A 16316-nucleotide genomic window follows, 5' to 3' on the forward strand; every position below is an offset into this window, starting at 1 on the left:
CTTTAATTTGTGTAAAAAATAGAAAGTGTATTAATTTTTTGGGACGGATGAAATAATAAACTATTTTATTACATCAAGATTTGACTATTTTATATTAATTTAAATTACTAAAAATTTAAATAAAATATAAATAAAATAATAAATAATAAATTGATATTTATAACTAACCTAGCTAATATGTAATTTTTAAAAAATAATAAAATAATTTAATTAAAAGAATTAAAAAAAGTAGTACTTATTATTTAAATTTATTATTGTATTTTCAAAGTATAACACAAGACTTATGAGAAATACATGTAAATTATTCAGAAGTTACAACTATAATTCAATTATTAGTCTTATAAATTATTATTTTATTATAGATTACTAATATATATATTTAGTTCTAATAGAAAATAATCACCATAAAAAATATATTTTTCTTTAACTAAGATTTATTATTATTTATGTTAAACATTTTTCTTCCTATCATTCTACTTTTTATTTTTAATTAACTAAGACCAGTAGAGTTTCGGACAGGCAGTCCACTCAGAATGTTCCACGTTTAATCATGCCACGTTGCAGGAAACGATTGGTCGTAGCAGTAGTTTTCAATGTACTAAGCCGTCACTAAATTATTATTACTTGAAAGGCAGCAATAAGCCAATAGCATCGGTTCGACGGTTCTTCGTTTCTGTGTTCTAACAAAGCCGAGGTAAACTCGTACGGCACGCAACAGACAACATTTACAGTGTCACAGAACTTCCGCTTATTGTTGTTTTCTTTTATTTTTCTTTTTTCCACATAAAAATAGAACAAACGAAAAAAAAAAAAAAAAAAAATCGCACTAAATAGGGTAGAGCACCAGAGCCGGGTTCATATCTGTCTCGCGCGAAAGAACAGAGCTAGAAAAGAAAAACCATAGCAGTCGAGGCAGCAACAGATACAGAAAGAGAAAGAGAGAGAGAAAAGAGAAGAGAAGCGCACGCACGCGCACGCTTACTTGCTTAGTTTGTTGGGTCAAAAGTATAGAGAAAGCAGAATAAGGGTTGATAGACCGTGGAATCTAAAAGAATCACTCACAAAAGTTCTGGGTTTTTGGTTGTTTTTTGGGTTCTCTCATTTTGCAACCCCACCCTTAACTATTGCGTGCTTCGTACGGTCTATCCACCCTAATCTGCAATTACATTCTTTACCCACTCTCTCTTTCTCTCTGTATCTTTCATACACTAATTTTGCAGCTTCATCAAGATCTTTAAGCTTGTTTGCAGCTCTCTCTTTTTCCTTTTTCTTTCCTTTTCAAAGAGATTTAATTTGTAGTGTTGTAATCTTTTTGCTGTTTTTGCTTTAGTTCTATTTAGTATTTTGTTGGAGTATTGTGTGTTCTGTTGTATTGTTTTTAGCATATTACTATGACGGACGGTGAGACTAGGGTTTCAGGGACTTTGGCTGGTGGCGGCCCCTCTTACTGGCTGGATGCCTGTGAGGACATCTCCTGTGATCTTATTGACAATTTTGTTGATTTTGATACTTCAATTGTTCAAGGTTCCATTGATGATACTTCGAATCAAGATAATCTCGTTAATGATTTCTTTGGAGGTATTGATCACATTCTTGATAGCATCAAGAATGGTAGCGGCTTGCCTCTAATTGCTGACAGCAATAACACCAGTAGTAATGGTACACCGGCTATTGTTGGCAATGGAATTCAGGACTGTAATGTTGGGGACGGGTGGTTTAAGAATGAGACAGCTGCCTTCTGCACAAGTACAAATGAAAACACCCCATTGCAATCAAATGGCAATGGTAAAATCAATTTTGAAAGTAATGGCCAGGTGGAGAATTTTAGTAATGGATTGAATTCATTGGATAGAAGAGTGGAAGAGAGTTTGAATTCGTTGAACAGTTCTATTAAGGAAAATGGGAATAAGGGCAGTGTCGAGGGGCTGAGGGAACGAGGTTTTGATGGTGAAGAAAGGTGTTGTAAAAGGGCTAGGATTACCAGCTACAAGAATGATAGAGATAGACAGTACTCTAGTCGAGGGCAGTATGATCCAAGGGATAGGGATAGAAGCTCTAACAGAAAGAGACTGCGGGATTGGGATGATATTGATAGGAGGGACAGGGATAGGGATCATCCTCGCAGAAATAGGTATAATGGTGGCTCTAGGAGGGATGGTAGAGATAGGGATTGGAAGGATAGAGAACAGAGGGGTTATTGGGAGAGGGACCGTTCTGGGTCCAATGAGATGGTTTTTCGCATAGGTACTTGGGAAGCTGACCGAAACAAAGAAGGAAAGGAAACCAATGACAAAGATCATGAGTGTAATGGAAAGCAAGAGAAGAAATCTGAGGAGTCTAAGGAGAAACTCCCTGAGGAGCAAGCTCGCCAATATCAATTAGATGTTCTTGAACAAGCTAAGAAGAAAAACACTATTGCTTTTCTTGAAACTGGTGCAGGGAAGACCCTCATTGCGGTACTTCTGATCAAAAGCCTTTGTAATGACTTGCAAAGGCAGAACAAGAAAATGCTTGCTGTATTTTTGGTTCCCAAGGTTCCGCTTGTTTATCAGGTATTCTATTATAAAGATATGTTCTGTTTAAGGATAGAACTTTGACGATGTCGATTGAACAAGGGAGTTAGTTGATAGCTTTGGCGTTCTTTTTAATTTAATTTCAGCAAGCCGAAGTCATTCGTGAGCGTACTGGTTACCAAGTGGGCCATTACTGTGGTGAAATGGGTCAAGATTTCTGGGATGCTCGAAGGTGGCAGCGTGAGTTCGACTCAAAACAGGTATCTCTTGAAGTTTCTATGTTAACTTTTTATGCTTTTATACTTTTGACTGCTCTCCATATGCTCTGGCTTTCTAGTTTGATACAAATTATACATGGTCAATTTGTTTGCCGCCAGATGGTGTAAAAATTCCTATTGTGATATACTAACATTATGAGTCACATGCTACTGTTGAAACTGACGGTGCCAATTGGTTCTCATGATTGCTAAGGTTGTTTAGCTATTATGGCTAATCATGTCCTTGGCATATGGGGGAACAAAACATTGGTATCAAAGAAAGATTTTGAATGTTAATCCATGTTCAGGGGGGTTTTAAGTTTGATTTTGAAAGCTAGATGACAGGTGGTGTTCTTTCAATGATGCATTCTTTTACAATTTTAGGCTTTCTGATTAGGCATAATGATCCATTGGTTTGTCCAAATGGTGTCGAGGAAAGTGAAATTAATCAAATGCAAAGTAACTAATTGATTCTCTTATTGAGCTTCTTAATTCTGAATCTGTTGGTAATATGAGTTTTTGTTTTACATAATAAAGGTTGTGTTGTTGTGCCTTCTAGTGAACATTTAAGATCTCCAAACTTGGGGTTCCTGAGATTCAGAGTAGTCAATGGCCCATAAAATTATTAGAGCTGAACACTGACAAGTAGTTACTAGAAGGTCTTGTGGAGATTTTAGCCTTGATAGTGCCCGTTGGGAAAGAAGCAACAGAATTCATAGTTCGTTCTTGCATTGTCCTGTATATTTCCCTTGTTCCTGAATTGGTTTTTTATGGTGGCATGCCTTCTGGAAATTTATTGATTTGACATATAGTTTTGGCATGGGATTTGGGGTGGATTTGAGGTATTTTACTGTTCTTTCCATCTTGGATTGATATTTTGGGAAGGCGTGCTAGAAACTATGAGTAAAAATGTTCTTGCCCCGGGCTTTCTGAACATTTCTTGGTCTATCTGTCCTTCTACGCAATATTTGTTTCGGAGAATAACAGTTTTATTAGGTTGAGTCTGAATTTTTTTTGAGTGTACATTAGTACAGGCATTTGCTTGCATTTTATAAGTAGCTGTATTAGAAGCCTGATTATGCACGCACGCCCATTGCTTGTGGAACAGAAATTGTTCATTTATATTGTCGTTCTTGATACGATTAACAACTCAAATGATCTGTCTACTTACTCTTATGCTGCTAACATGCTCCTTTATAAAGCAGGGAACTTCCTGCTCCATATTTTTGTCATCATTGTTTAGTTCATGTAATTTTTGTTAGGTTATCCATTTCATTAATGTTTCAATTGATATCTGTTCCTGTTTAAAACAGTGGATTTTCCATCTTCAGCTTTCTTTTCTCCAATTTAAATTTGATCCGGTTAATTCCGTTGCACTTTCTCCCTGCAGGTTTTAGTGATGACAGCCCAAATTCTGTTGAACATTCTGAGACACAGCATAATTAAAATGGAAGCAATCGATCTCCTTATTCTGGACGAGTGTCATCATGCTGTGAAGAAACATCCATATTCTTTGGTGATGTCTGAGTTTTATCATACAACACAAAAGGAAAAAAGACCCTCTGTTTTTGGAATGACTGCTTCTCCTGTTAACTTAAAGGGTAATAATTTAATCTCAACTCTGTTCTCTGCCTGCATTTATGCTTCTTTCGAAGTTATTAACTTTCCTAGCTGGAGGGTCTCTTTGATCGAGATTTGCAGTCAGTCATGAGTTTGTTTTTCCCTTGCTTAAGTACTTCAAGCTAGGCTTCCTTGTTACAACTCAGATTTGTTTCCTGTTCAGGTGTTTCAAGTCAGTTCGATTGTGCAATAAAAATCCGTAACCTTGAAAGTAAACTAGATTCCATAGTTTGTACAATAAAAGACCGCAAAGAACTGGAAAAACATGTGCCAATGCCATCGGAAATTGTGGTGGAGTATGACAAAGCAGCCAGCTTATGGTCCCTTCATGAACAATTAAAGCAAATGGAAGTGGCTGTTGAAGAAGCTGCACAATCAAGTTCACGAAAAAGTAAATGGCAATTTATGGGAGCTAGAGATGCTGGGGCTAAGGAAGAGCTGCGCCAAGTTTATGGTGTCTCTGAAAGAACAGAAAGTGATGGGGCAGCTAACTTGATTCAAAAGTTGAGGGCAATCAATTATGCACTCGGTGAACTGGGTCAGTGGTGTGCTTACAAGGTAGCGGTTTACCAGGCAGTTTATTTTGTCCAGCTTCATTAACAAAGGTAATTTTTTGGTAGAACATTTACATTTTCCATGTCTTTTTGCAGGTTGCGCAGTCCTTTCTGATGGCTTTACAAAATGATGAGAGGGCAAATTACCAGCTTGATGTCAAGTTTCAGGAATCCTACCTGGAAAAAGTTGTTTCACTCTTACAGTGTCAATTAACAGAGGGAGCTGTGGCAGACAAGGAAGCAAAATCTCCTGACAACGAGAATGGAATTGCTCAAGATGGGACTGATCCTGATGAGATTGAAGAAGGGGAGCTTCCTGACAGTCACGGTGAGTAGTTCGTTCATTATTTCTTTTTCTTTTCCGCGGGGGGGGGGGGGGGGGGGGGAAGATTTTTGATGAACTAATAGTTCTTGTCTGCATAACAATTAGCAGATCAGTTTTTGGTAAATAAAGAGTGGAGGAAAAAAAAATCTTGGCCAAGCCAAATGGTTTGGGATTGAGACTTGGTTAATTTGGATTTGTAAATTTAAACAAGTCTAAATATCCTGGAATTATTCTTGACATGGACCGCAAGAAACCTTTAAATTAAAATTCTCGAAAATGGTAGAATAGTTGGTTTGTGGAATTTGGCCTAACGCAGGTAAAAGAAGTGAAAGGATAAGTAATCTGGGAAATCAGATCTCTTACGGGTGCAGTGGGATGCATAAAGCTACTATGATCATTGAACTCTTTTCTGGATGGTCCATATGCAACATAAAGGACACTTTGGGGAATTTCAACCCACCTGTGTGACCTTCAATGTAGCTGCAGCTGCATAGTCAACCCAACAACTTGCCTTGACTGACTTGCTAGGGGCATGCATGTGTTGTTTCTTTGTTACTAAGTTTTTCAAGTTTTCAATTTGTTTATTTATTTATTTTTTTAAATTTGATGCTTCATACTTTTGTTATGCTTGTGTACTTTGGTGGTGTAGTTGTCTCCGGTGGAGAGCATGTGGATGTGATAATAGGGGCTGCTGTTGCTGATGGAAAAGTGACCCCAAAAGTGCAGTCACTAATAAAAATACTTCTCAAATATCAGCACACAGAGGATTTTCGTGCAATCATCTTTGTTGAGCGAGTAGTAGCGGCTTTAGTTCTTCCGAAGGTTAAATATGTTAATACATAAATTTTATTGGGTCTGTATGATTTTGTTTCTGTTCCAAGGTTGTCACATTACCTTGCTATTTTTTGCCAAGCTTGCAGGTTCTTGCAGAGCTTCCATCTCTGAGTTTCGTTAGATGTGCAAGTTTGATCGGGCATAACAATAGTCAAGAAATGCGGACATCGCAGATGCAGGATGCAATTGCCAAATTTCGAGACGGTCGTGTATGTTCAAAAGCAAAGGATAACTTAACTTTGTTAAATTTACAATTTTCATAGCAGGTACGTAAGATGGTGCTGCATCAATTTTGCAGGTGACATTGTTAGTTGCTACCAGTGTTGCTGAGGAAGGACTAGATATTAGGCAATGCAATGTTGTTATTCGCTTTGATCTTGCAAAAACTGTACTGGCATATATTCAGTCTAGAGGTCGTGCAAGAAAGCCTGGTTCAGATTATATCTTGATGGTGGAGAGGTAACCATCTCGGATCTGTTCCATTGTCCGTGTTATCTCAGTCTAGTAACGGATATAAGAATCAAATATTTTTAAAATCTCAGGGGTAATCTGTCTCATGGAGCATTCTTAAGGAACGCTAGGAATAGTGAGGAGACCTTGCGGAAAGAAGCAATTGAGAGAACTGACCTTAGTCACCTTAAGGATACATCAAGATTGATTTCTGTTGATACAGTACCAGGAACTGTGTACCAAGTGGAGTCTACTGGTGCTGTTGTGAGCTTGAATTCTGCTGTTGGGCTTATCCATTTTTATTGTTCTCAGCTACCAAGTGATAGGTGCGTTAATCACTTGACTTTCATATATGCTCATTTGATTTACCAGTAGTTTTATTACTGTTACTAAAGCAAAATTGATCAACTTTGGCTTAGTTTCAACAAGGTTACTATCACTAAATTTCGGCCAGATCTTTTACATGATAACCAAATAATGCTTTTCTTATTTTAGTTTTACAATGAAAATAGGCTATATAAAGCATATTAAAATTTTGGCTTAATTTCTGTTTAGTCAGCAGTTCAATACTTTGTTCAAATCTCTAAAAAAATATGCGGTAATTACCTTATGAAACCAAATCTTAGTTTAATGGTTTTCTGGATACAATTTAAAAGTTTAGTATTTGTGCTCAAGTTCACTGCGAATTCAGTAACCAGTGCTGAAATTAGGTCCTATAAGGTTAACAATTGGCCTTTTTTTGGCAAAAGATTAATTTCTTGTTCTGCTACATTTGTTATCCAGGTATTCAATACTTCGTCCTGAGTTCATTATGGAGAGACACGAGAAGCCAGGAGGTCCAACGGAATATTCATGCAAGCTTCAACTTCCTTGCAATGCACCATTTGAGAAACTTGAGGGTCCTGTTTGCAGTTCAATGCGCCTTGCACAACAGGCACGCTATTTTGTTATTGCATTCTTGTTAGCTTCACTAACTTCCTTTTAAGAAACTGTATTGATTGTCTGCGTAATGTGCAGGCTGTTTGTTTGGCTGCTTGCAAGAAGCTCCATGAGATGGGAGCATTTACTGACATGCTCTTGCCAGACAAGGGAAGTGGGGAAGAAAGAGAAAAGGTTGACCAAAATGACGAAGGTGAACCACTTCCTGGGACTGCTAGGCATAGGGAGTTCTATCCTGAAGGTGTAGCCAATATACTCCAGGTTAGTTTGTCAAATGAGTATCACTGCCTTCTAGTTGATGATTGGTAATTGAGAAATTCATTAAAACATGGATATAGTCGTTTGTATTGGACTACAAACATCTCTCTCTCTCTCTCTCTATCTTTCTCTGTTTGCATTCATATCCCATTATTTTCTGCATCTGAGGTTTCCAAGATACAGCTAGCAATCAAGATTTTAAATATCCCGATGGTTTTGGTGGTTAAATAACATCTGACCGTTGCCTTGTTATCAGTTAATAGTGTGAGACAGTGAGTTGCAGCGCTATCTTTTTCTTTTATTTAGTCTGTTGCTTTTTTTTCTTGTTTACTTTTTCCTCTGTGGGAAATCAAAATCTTAAATTTTGAATTGGACATTCAAATATGTTGTTTTCTTTGCCTTTCTTCTTTGAATTTTTTTTTTTCTCTGAATCTGTCTTTCAATGACCAGTAAGCATATGAAAAATAGTAAAAACTTAGGCTTTTGAGCCATCGGAATTTGAGATGGTTGTTGATTCTCTCTCTCTCTCTCTCTCTCTCTCTCTCTCTCTCTCTCTCTATTTTATCTCGTTGGCACTGTATTGTTATAACTTATTATTAGTGTCTAGATAGAGTCTGGAAGTTTATGATCTCTGTTGGGAACAGTTATTTTATGTTGAATGTGTTGGAACTGATTATGTTAGAAATGCGGGAAGTTAAGCATGGCTGTTTTTATTTTTGGGTGTTCATTAAAGGAGATAGAAATAATAAAGTTGTCTCTTCATTATTTAATTGCCATTATTTTTATAAAAAAAAGACCTTGGATTTTTATGAGTGGTTGATGAAATGAATGAGCATGTATACTTTCTATGTCTAAATGACATTCTATTTCTCATTTTGATTATTTATGTGAGAGATTAAAATATGGTATAGTTACGGTCCACTATGAGGGAACAATGGTAAAATCATGTCCTTAAAATTTTTCATGGTTACATGCATAGTCACTGTGTCTCAGTCTTGGAGTCTTAAGAGATTTTGAATTTGTAAATTACAAAGCCAGAGAGCACTATTCACCTGTTAATACATGTACTTTATTCTTTCTTGAGTCCTGCCTGGAATTTCAAGTTCTCTGCCATTCTGTTCTTGGGAAGAAGGTATTAATCAAAAGAATGTTGAATGAAAAGGAAAATGCTATAGCAATAATAGTTCATGATGAGAAGATCTTGGCATTTTTCAAAGAAGTAAGAATTGATTTATCAAGTACCCAGTTAATGTTCGCGGTTTTGGTACTGTGGTAGTTCATCAAGAAAGAAATTAAAATACTGTGATTCATGATGTCACCTATAAAACATGTTTGTTATTTTGGCCTTTCAGGGAGAATGGATCTTATGTGGAAGAGATGGTTGCAATAGCTCCAAATTACTTCATCTTTATATGTATGCTGTAAAATGTGTAAACAGCGGCACTTCAAAAGATCCATTCTTAACCCAAGTTTCAGAATTTGCTGTGCTTTTTGGCAATGAGCTGGATGCAGAGGTAATTAACTTACGTGGTGTTTGATAACATGATTCAGCGCATACAATTAGAATTTTTAGTGCTTTTAGTTAAGTTGTTTTGCAATGCTTATCTTCATATCACTTAAAACTTTCAGTTGAGCAAAAATTCAATTATAATGATCAGTCAAAAAATTTTAACTTAAAATTTGCACCTATTGAATTTTTTGGCTTTTAGAATTTCAGCAATTCTATTGTTCAATGCTTAAAATTTAGCTCTTAAATTTCAGTTTTACGAAACACCACTGCATATGAAGTTATAGCATTGGTAGGATATATGAAGTGCTCATCTCTAATTGGATTAATTGTTATAGGTCTTATCGATGTCGATGGATCTATTTATCGCTCGAACCATTATCACTAAGGCATCTCTTGTCTTCAGGGGGTCAATAAATATTACTGAAAATCAGGTTGGTCCTCAATCAAACTATTTGAAATGGATAAACTTTTACCATTCCTTTTCTAATGGCATTATGTCTTCTCTGTCTTGATCATTTAAAATTTAATATGCAGCTGGCATCCCTTAAAAGTTTTCATGTGAGATTGATGAGCATTGTACTGGATGTGGATGTTGAACCTTCCACCACTCCATGGGATCCTGCAAAAGCATATTTGTTTGTCCCTATGGTTGGCGATAAGTCTGTAGATCCTGTAAAAGAAATTGACTGGGATCTAGTTGAAAAAATAATTAGAACAGATGCATGGAGGAATCCCCTTCAGAAGGCTCGGCCAGATGTTTACCTTGGTACAAATGAGAGGACACTTGGTGGAGATAGAAGGGAGTATGGATTTGGGAAATTGCGTCATGGCATGGCTTTTGGACAGAAATCTCATCCCACCTATGGTATTAGAGGAGCTGTAGCACAATTTGATGTTGTGAAAGCTTCTGGATTGGTTCCTAAACGGGATGGGATTGCAGTGGAAAAAGTGGAGTTACTCAAAGGCAAACTGATAATGGCTGATAGTTGTGTCAGTGCTGAAGATTTGGTTGGGAGAATCGTAACAGCTGCACACTCTGGGAAAAGATTCTATGTAGATTCAATACGCTATGACATGACTGCTGAAAATTCATTCCCAAGGAAAGAGGGTTATCTTGGTCCGTTAGAGTATAGCTCATATGCTGATTATTACAAGCAGAAGTATGATCATGCTACTTTATCATCCTTTTTTTCTTCCCCCATTTTTTAAAGGAAAATTTTATTTCTCCTGCAGAGGAGGTTTTATAGCTTGTTTATATCTGTTTCTAATGCAAGGACTTCGTAGCCTCAGTGCACTTCAGATGTTGTGCCTGAAGAAGGGAAAGCTTTTTTGAATCTGTAACAGAATTATCTAACTACTGATTGGTGTAAATTGTGTGGGATATGGAACTTGTTCCACACCTTTTTCAGTGGCAGTAGTTTTATAAGTCCTTGCAGATTGAAAAGCTTTTGTTTCTTCTTGCACAACAGAGGTTGCATTGGGCTATTGGGTCTTTTACATTATCAGGTATGGAGTCCATTTGATTTTTAAGCAACAGCCTTTAATAAGAGGACGTGGTGTTTCATACTGCAAGAACCTTTTATCTCCTCGATTTGAACACTCAGAATGTATGTTTTTCTTTATCTCATCCTTCAAAGAGCAAGACATTTCTGCCTACAATGTCTGCTTCACATTTGTGTAGTCTCTAGAGCTAAATAGGGTGTTTTTGTGATTTCTGCAGTAAATGAAGGTGAATCTGAAGAGATTCTTGACAAAACATACTATGTTTTTCTTCCTCTTGAGCTATGTTTGGTACACCCTCTTCCTGGATCACTTGTTCGAGGTGCCCAAAGATTGCCATCAATAATGAGGAGGGTCGAAAGCATGCTTCTAGCAATTCAACTTAAGGATATAATAAATTATCCAGTCCCTGCTTCAAAGGTATTTTGTGTAGTAGAGTTCTAACAAAAAAAATGAAGGTTGTGGCATTTGGACTACCTTTTAATTTGTGTGCCCCTTATATACCTGCAGATCTTGGAAGCCTTGACTGCAGCTTCATGCCAAGAGACATTCTGCTATGAAAGAGCAGAACTTCTAGGAGATGCTTACCTCAAATGGGTTGTCAGTCGATTTCTTTTTCTTAAATATCCTCAGAAACATGAGGGTCAACTCACTAGGATGAGACAACAAATGGTGAGTAACATGGTTTTGTATCAATATGCCTTGAATAAGGGACTCCAATCTTACATCCAGGCAGATCGTTTTGCTCCATCTAGATGGGCAGCTCCTGGGGTGTTGCCTGTCTTTGACGAAGATACAAAAGATGGGGATAACTCTTTATTTGATCAGGAAAAATCTCTTCCTGAGGATAAACCAGGAGTCGACCAGGCTAATGATGGGTATGAAGATGATGAAATTGAGGATGGCGAGCTTGAGAGTGACTCTAGTTCTTATAGAGTCCTTTCTAGCAAGACTTTGGCAGATGTTGTTGAAGCATTGATTGGTGTTTATTATGTTGAAGATGGTAAGAATGCAGCAAACCACCTCATGAAATGGATTGGTATTCAGGTTGATTTTGATCGTGAAGAGATAGATTCTGCAATAAGGCCGTCTAATGTTCCAGAAAGTGTACTTAGAAGCATTGATTTTGATACCCTAGAAGGTGCCCTAAATATCATGTTCAAAGATCGGGGCCTCTTGGTAGAGGCCATCACTCATGCATCACGACCATCTTCTGGAGTATCCTGTTACCAACGATTAGAATTTGTTGGGGATGCTGTCCTAGATCATCTCATTACAAGGCACTTGTTTTTCACGTACACAAATCTTCCCCCAGGTCGTCTAACAGATTTGCGAGCTGCTGCTGTAAATAACGAAAATTTTGCACGTGTAGCAGTTAAACATAAGCTCCATGTGCATCTTAGGCATGGGTCAAGTGCCCTTGAAAAGCAGGTTTGCTATCTTTTTCCTTTAGTAATTAGTGGTGTGGTAGACTGATTGGGCTTTTCTTATTTAACTTCAATAAATCACTTGTACTGGGTCCTGATATTTTGCGGACTTCTATATCAGATCAGAGACTTTGTGAAGGAAGTTCAAGATGAATTATCAAAGCCAGGTTTCAATTCCTTTGGCTTGGGAGATTGCAAAGCTCCAAAGGTTCTTGGAGACATTGTTGAATCTATTGCAGGTGCCATCTTCCTGGACAGTGGACGAGATACTGCAGTTGTTTGGAAGGTTAGTTTAAATCATGGATCTGGCAGCCATACGCCCCCTCTTTACCCCAACTTTCTCTCTCGTTGATCTGTTTAGAAACAGGGATATCTGATAAGGATGATCTCCTCTTACGATCCTATTGTGCTAGGTATTTCAACCCTTGTTGCATCCAATGGTCACTCCAGAAACACTTCCCATGCATCCCGTCAGGGAACTGCAAGAACGGTGCCAGCAGCAGGCTGAAGGCTTGGAATACAAAGCCACACGAAGTGGCAATCTGGCTACTGTTGAAGTTTTCATTGATGGTATCCAGATAGGTGTTGCTCAGAATCCGCAAAAGAAGATGGCCCAGAAACTTGCTGCTAGGAATGCACTTGCTGTTTTGAAAGAGAAGGAAACAGCTGAAGCCAGGGAAAAGGGTGATGAGAATGGGAAGAAGAAGAAAAATGGTAACCAAACATTTACCAGGCAAACCTTAAATGATATTTGCTTGCGAAGAAATTGGCCTATGCCCTCTTATCGGTAAGAAAGTTTTTATATGGTTTTGCATCACCTTGTTATTTTCTTAACAGTAAGAATAGAATGAAGTAACTTGCTATTTGACATTTTAAGGTGTGTGAATGAGGGTGGCCCTGCACATGCAAAGAGGTTTACGTTTGCAGTTCGGGTGAATACTACTGATCGGGGATGGACCGACGAATGTGTGGGAGAGCCAATGCCTAGCGTTAAAAAGGCCAAGGACTCTGCTGCAGTTCTCCTCTTGGAACTTTTGAACAAATGGTACTCATGACATTGTGTACCTTTGATTACACGTGACGTGACCTTATTTCTGGCGCTAATCTCCCTATAGCCATCGACCGCAAACTTACCAGTCGTTTGGCGCTCGTGGTTTAGTAGTCTGAATCTGTACCTATAGTTTAGCTCTAAACTAGCATTTACCATGTGGGGCCAACAATGCACCATTGCTCGTGTATCTGTGCACCTTTTATGTGCCATTCTTTTTTTCTCTTACATCTAATATATTCTTGTGCTAAACACGACTAAGAAAAAAAGAAAAAAATGCAGATTTCTATCCCTGTAGCAAAAATGTGAAATAATGAACTATATAAACAACATAATAAAATTATGCAACTGCATTCATTAGTCATTACAAACGGAGGCTACCCATGACCCATCTCTCGGTAAAGTTCTCGATGGAAATTTCAAGCATCTGAAATGTCTTCGTACCCCCCCAACCCCATTCTTAAAGCTGGGACATTACCTCACGTGAATTACATCAATTACTTGTCCTGATTCTTCTACTGTTGTCCTTGTTTAGAATTTAAAAATAACATCTTCGGAAAGAACGTGTGTTTATCTGGAACATATTATATATTCTGCAATGAGAATTGAGCCTTTTGAATGTTGTATATAATGCACAAAGTAATTGGCAGCTTCCACTTTGAGTGTAAAAAATGATCAATTAAACCATTTATATTCAGATATCACAGATAACTGCTTCTTACAGCATTGTTAAAACAAAAGAAATTTGAAGTATCATTTTAACAGTCACTGATTAAATAACTTATTCAAAATAATGAAACTCCCAGGGACAAAAATTATGCAGCATAGCCTTTGGCTCTTCTATCGCCTCAGGGTCTGCAGAATGTATTCAGCATAAAGGTCCCTGTAACAAGCAACAAGCAAAGAAACTCATAAGTCATAACCAACTGGAACTGTTTCAGACTGGGGAGAAATTACTCAAAGCACTATCTAGGTGCAAATCTTGTCGTGCATCTGGAGAAACTTACATCGAGTACTGGATGGCTTCAACAGAATGATTTGAAGGTAAGAACTCATTAACTGCAACCTCCTTGTTCTCATTTTTCTTGTCTGCATAGATAAATTAAGGAACCACTATTCATCAAATTGTCAATAAAATTTGAAAAGAAAAAAATTTTTTCTTTTTTTTTTGAAGAAAAAAAAATTAATGAAATTAGAACTAGCCATTTTGAGGGTGGAAAGCTTACAATCTTCAAAGAAACGACGGATCTCAGAAAGGCGATGAGGAGGCAGCTCTTTGATGTCTGTGTAGTGCTTGTACTCTGGATCATCAGCACAAACTGCAATGATTTTGTCATCTTTCTCTCCCTGAATTAGAAGACCAAATTAGTGAAGATAACTAATAAGGGTAATGAGTATCAGTGCTTCATTTTGGTTTCAAATTCCAGAAAATTACCTGGTCAATCATGGGCATAAGTCCAATGGCCCTGGCTCGCAGAAAACAACCAGGAAGGACAGGTTCCTATTCAGATCAACATTTTATTTAGATCAAAATGTCAAAATGAAAGCTCACATACAGTTCAATTAGGATAGAAAGGACTAAATTGCAACATCATCTTTGGCACAAAATCCAAGATTATTGTCTAGTCATAAGTCACCTGCATGAGAACCAGAACATCCAAAGGATCGTTGTCTTCACACAATGTGCGGGGGATGAAACCATAGTTATGAGGATAGACCACTGATGAATATAAAATTCGATCAACCTATTTAATTGAGCACAGGAAATAATAATGAGAGAAAGATAGGAGCCTCATGTAAACTAAAATTCCACAAAAAATGCAGCTCAAATTTGATAGTGTCCTACCTTAATCAATCCTGTCTTCTTGTCCAGTTCATATTTGACCTTACTCCCCTTCGTTATCTCAACTACCTATATCAGTTTGCAAATCATAATTCAATAGAAAACACTTACAATTCAACGAGAGAGCTAAGAATTTAAAAGTGGAGACAAACACATACAACATTAAAGATGTGGGGAGCTCCAGGTCCTGCAGAAGACATTTATTTTGCAGGAACATCAGTTCTTCACCTTGTGAAGAAAAGGGGATAAAATACCAAAAACAAAAAGACACTTGTATTTGCATACCAATCTCAAGATCATGCCAAGGATGTGCAGCAACAGTTCTTTTTGACATAGATGAAAGGATCCTCTCATTCAAACGGGGCATTGCAGGTTTGTCGTTTCCATTTTTGGTTACTTCGGCCATCTGCAACCAAAAGGAATAAAATGGTACTGATGTCTCATCGTTTATTGCTGAACCCCAAATTTAATTAGTACATTTTGACATCGAACTTAATTTGAAGCCAGTAAGTCATAATATTGATAGGCAAATCTATAAAGATTAGAACAAGAATCCAGTGCAACCCAGATAAAGGAACCAAAAAAATATGTATATCATGGATCAGCATTCAGAAATCCGAAAAATCAAGGAACCCTCAAATTTCTCAAGAACACACCCTATTTTAACAGGCCCTGTCTTGGAGATTACGATTTTTTCTGGATTAAAAATCCATTAGAACTTGACCAAGACTATCTAGGGCCTAGGATACGGACCATATCATTGATAAAAGCAGAGATAGAAGAGCTTTGCTTTTAAGCAAAAGCTGGATCAAAGTTCTTAAAACTATACAAGATTACTACTACTGTTACATACATGTGTAAGCTGATGGGATTTGCGCCTATGCACGAAACCCAAAAAAAGAATTAAAACTTTACCATGCGATCCACGAAGCATGAAGTTTTTGTGGATGAATACGATCCAAGAAGAAAGAAAAACACACATACCTTGATTGATGAAGCACTAATGCATAGAGATAGAAACTGAGAAAATGAACGGGTAATGATCCTAACCCTGCATTGAGCGTGTATTTATATATGAAGTCATAATTTATAAATATGGAAAAAGAAAGGGAGAAAGATGGATGAGTGGGTCAAATGATCATGGATTTGCTGCCTCGTGTCCGATGTGGAGCGAACTCAGCATTGGTAGGAATTAACCCACCTTCCTATTTTGTTGAACATTCAAAATTAGTTACTTT

The 16316-nt window shown here is 37.4% G+C and overlaps 2 protein-coding genes across 2 annotated transcripts; one reads left to right on the top strand and one right to left on the bottom strand.

Annotated features, from left to right (window-relative positions):
• Positions 1-807: 807 nt before the first annotated feature.
• DCL1 (dicer-like 1) lies at positions 808-13524 on the top strand. Its single transcript, XM_012227694.4, has 20 exons — positions 808-2552; positions 2660-2773; positions 4161-4371; positions 4554-4948; positions 5041-5272; positions 5919-6091; positions 6190-6312; positions 6402-6562; positions 6646-6879; positions 7337-7487; positions 7571-7753; positions 9103-9264; positions 9596-9691; positions 9795-10420; positions 10767-10867; positions 10981-11180; positions 11271-12191; positions 12309-12473; positions 12601-12974; positions 13065-13524. Exons 1-20 carry the CDS (start codon positions 1392-1394, stop codon positions 13240-13242), a joined length of 5961 nt encoding a protein of 1986 aa, XP_012083084.2. The 5' UTR covers positions 808-1391; the 3' UTR covers positions 13243-13524.
• Positions 13525-13892: 368 nt separating this feature from the next.
• On the bottom strand, positions 13893-16223 carry LOC105642760 (soluble inorganic pyrophosphatase 1). Its single transcript, XM_012227695.4, has 9 exons — positions 16063-16223; positions 15364-15484; positions 15237-15265; positions 15082-15147; positions 14873-14980; positions 14671-14736; positions 14462-14582; positions 14243-14324; positions 13893-14118 (listed from the first exon to the last, which is right to left on the bottom strand). Exons 2-9 carry the CDS (start codon positions 15482-15484, stop codon positions 14076-14078), a joined length of 636 nt encoding a protein of 211 aa, XP_012083085.1. The 5' UTR covers positions 16063-16223; the 3' UTR covers positions 13893-14075.
• Positions 16224-16316: the final 93 nt, after the last annotated feature.

The sequence above is a fragment of the Jatropha curcas genome, chromosome 5, assembly GCF_041381405.1.
Source record: "Jatropha curcas cultivar XTBG-Jc1 chromosome 5, XTBG_Jcur_1.0, whole genome shotgun sequence".
In the NCBI taxonomy this organism is placed as follows: Eukaryota; Viridiplantae; Streptophyta; class Magnoliopsida; order Malpighiales; family Euphorbiaceae; genus Jatropha; species Jatropha curcas.

Excerpts from the sequence above, each read along its gene's own strand:
- DCL1 (XM_012227694.4), top strand. The coding sequence starts at position 1,392 with ATGACGGACGGTGAGACTAGGGTTTCAGGGACTTTGGCTGGTGGCGGC. Across the intron at positions 6,313-6,401 it reads CCAAATTTCGAGACGGTCGT|GTGACATTGTTAGTTGCTAC; the intron begins GTATGTTCAAAA and ends TCAATTTTGCAG. Across the intron at positions 12,474-12,600 it reads ATACTGCAGTTGTTTGGAAG|GTATTTCAACCCTTGTTGCA; the intron begins GTTAGTTTAAAT and ends CTATTGTGCTAG.
- LOC105642760 (XM_012227695.4), bottom strand. The coding sequence starts at position 15,484 with ATGGCCGAAGTAACCAAAAATGGAAACGACAAACCTGCAATGCCCCGT. Across the intron at positions 15,148-15,236 it reads CTCCCCACATCTTTAATGTT|GTAGTTGAGATAACGAAGGG; the intron begins GTATGTGTTTGT and ends AAACTGATATAG. Across the intron at positions 14,583-14,670 it reads TTATGCCCATGATTGACCAG|GGAGAGAAAGATGACAAAAT; the intron begins GTAATTTTCTGG and ends CTTCTAATTCAG.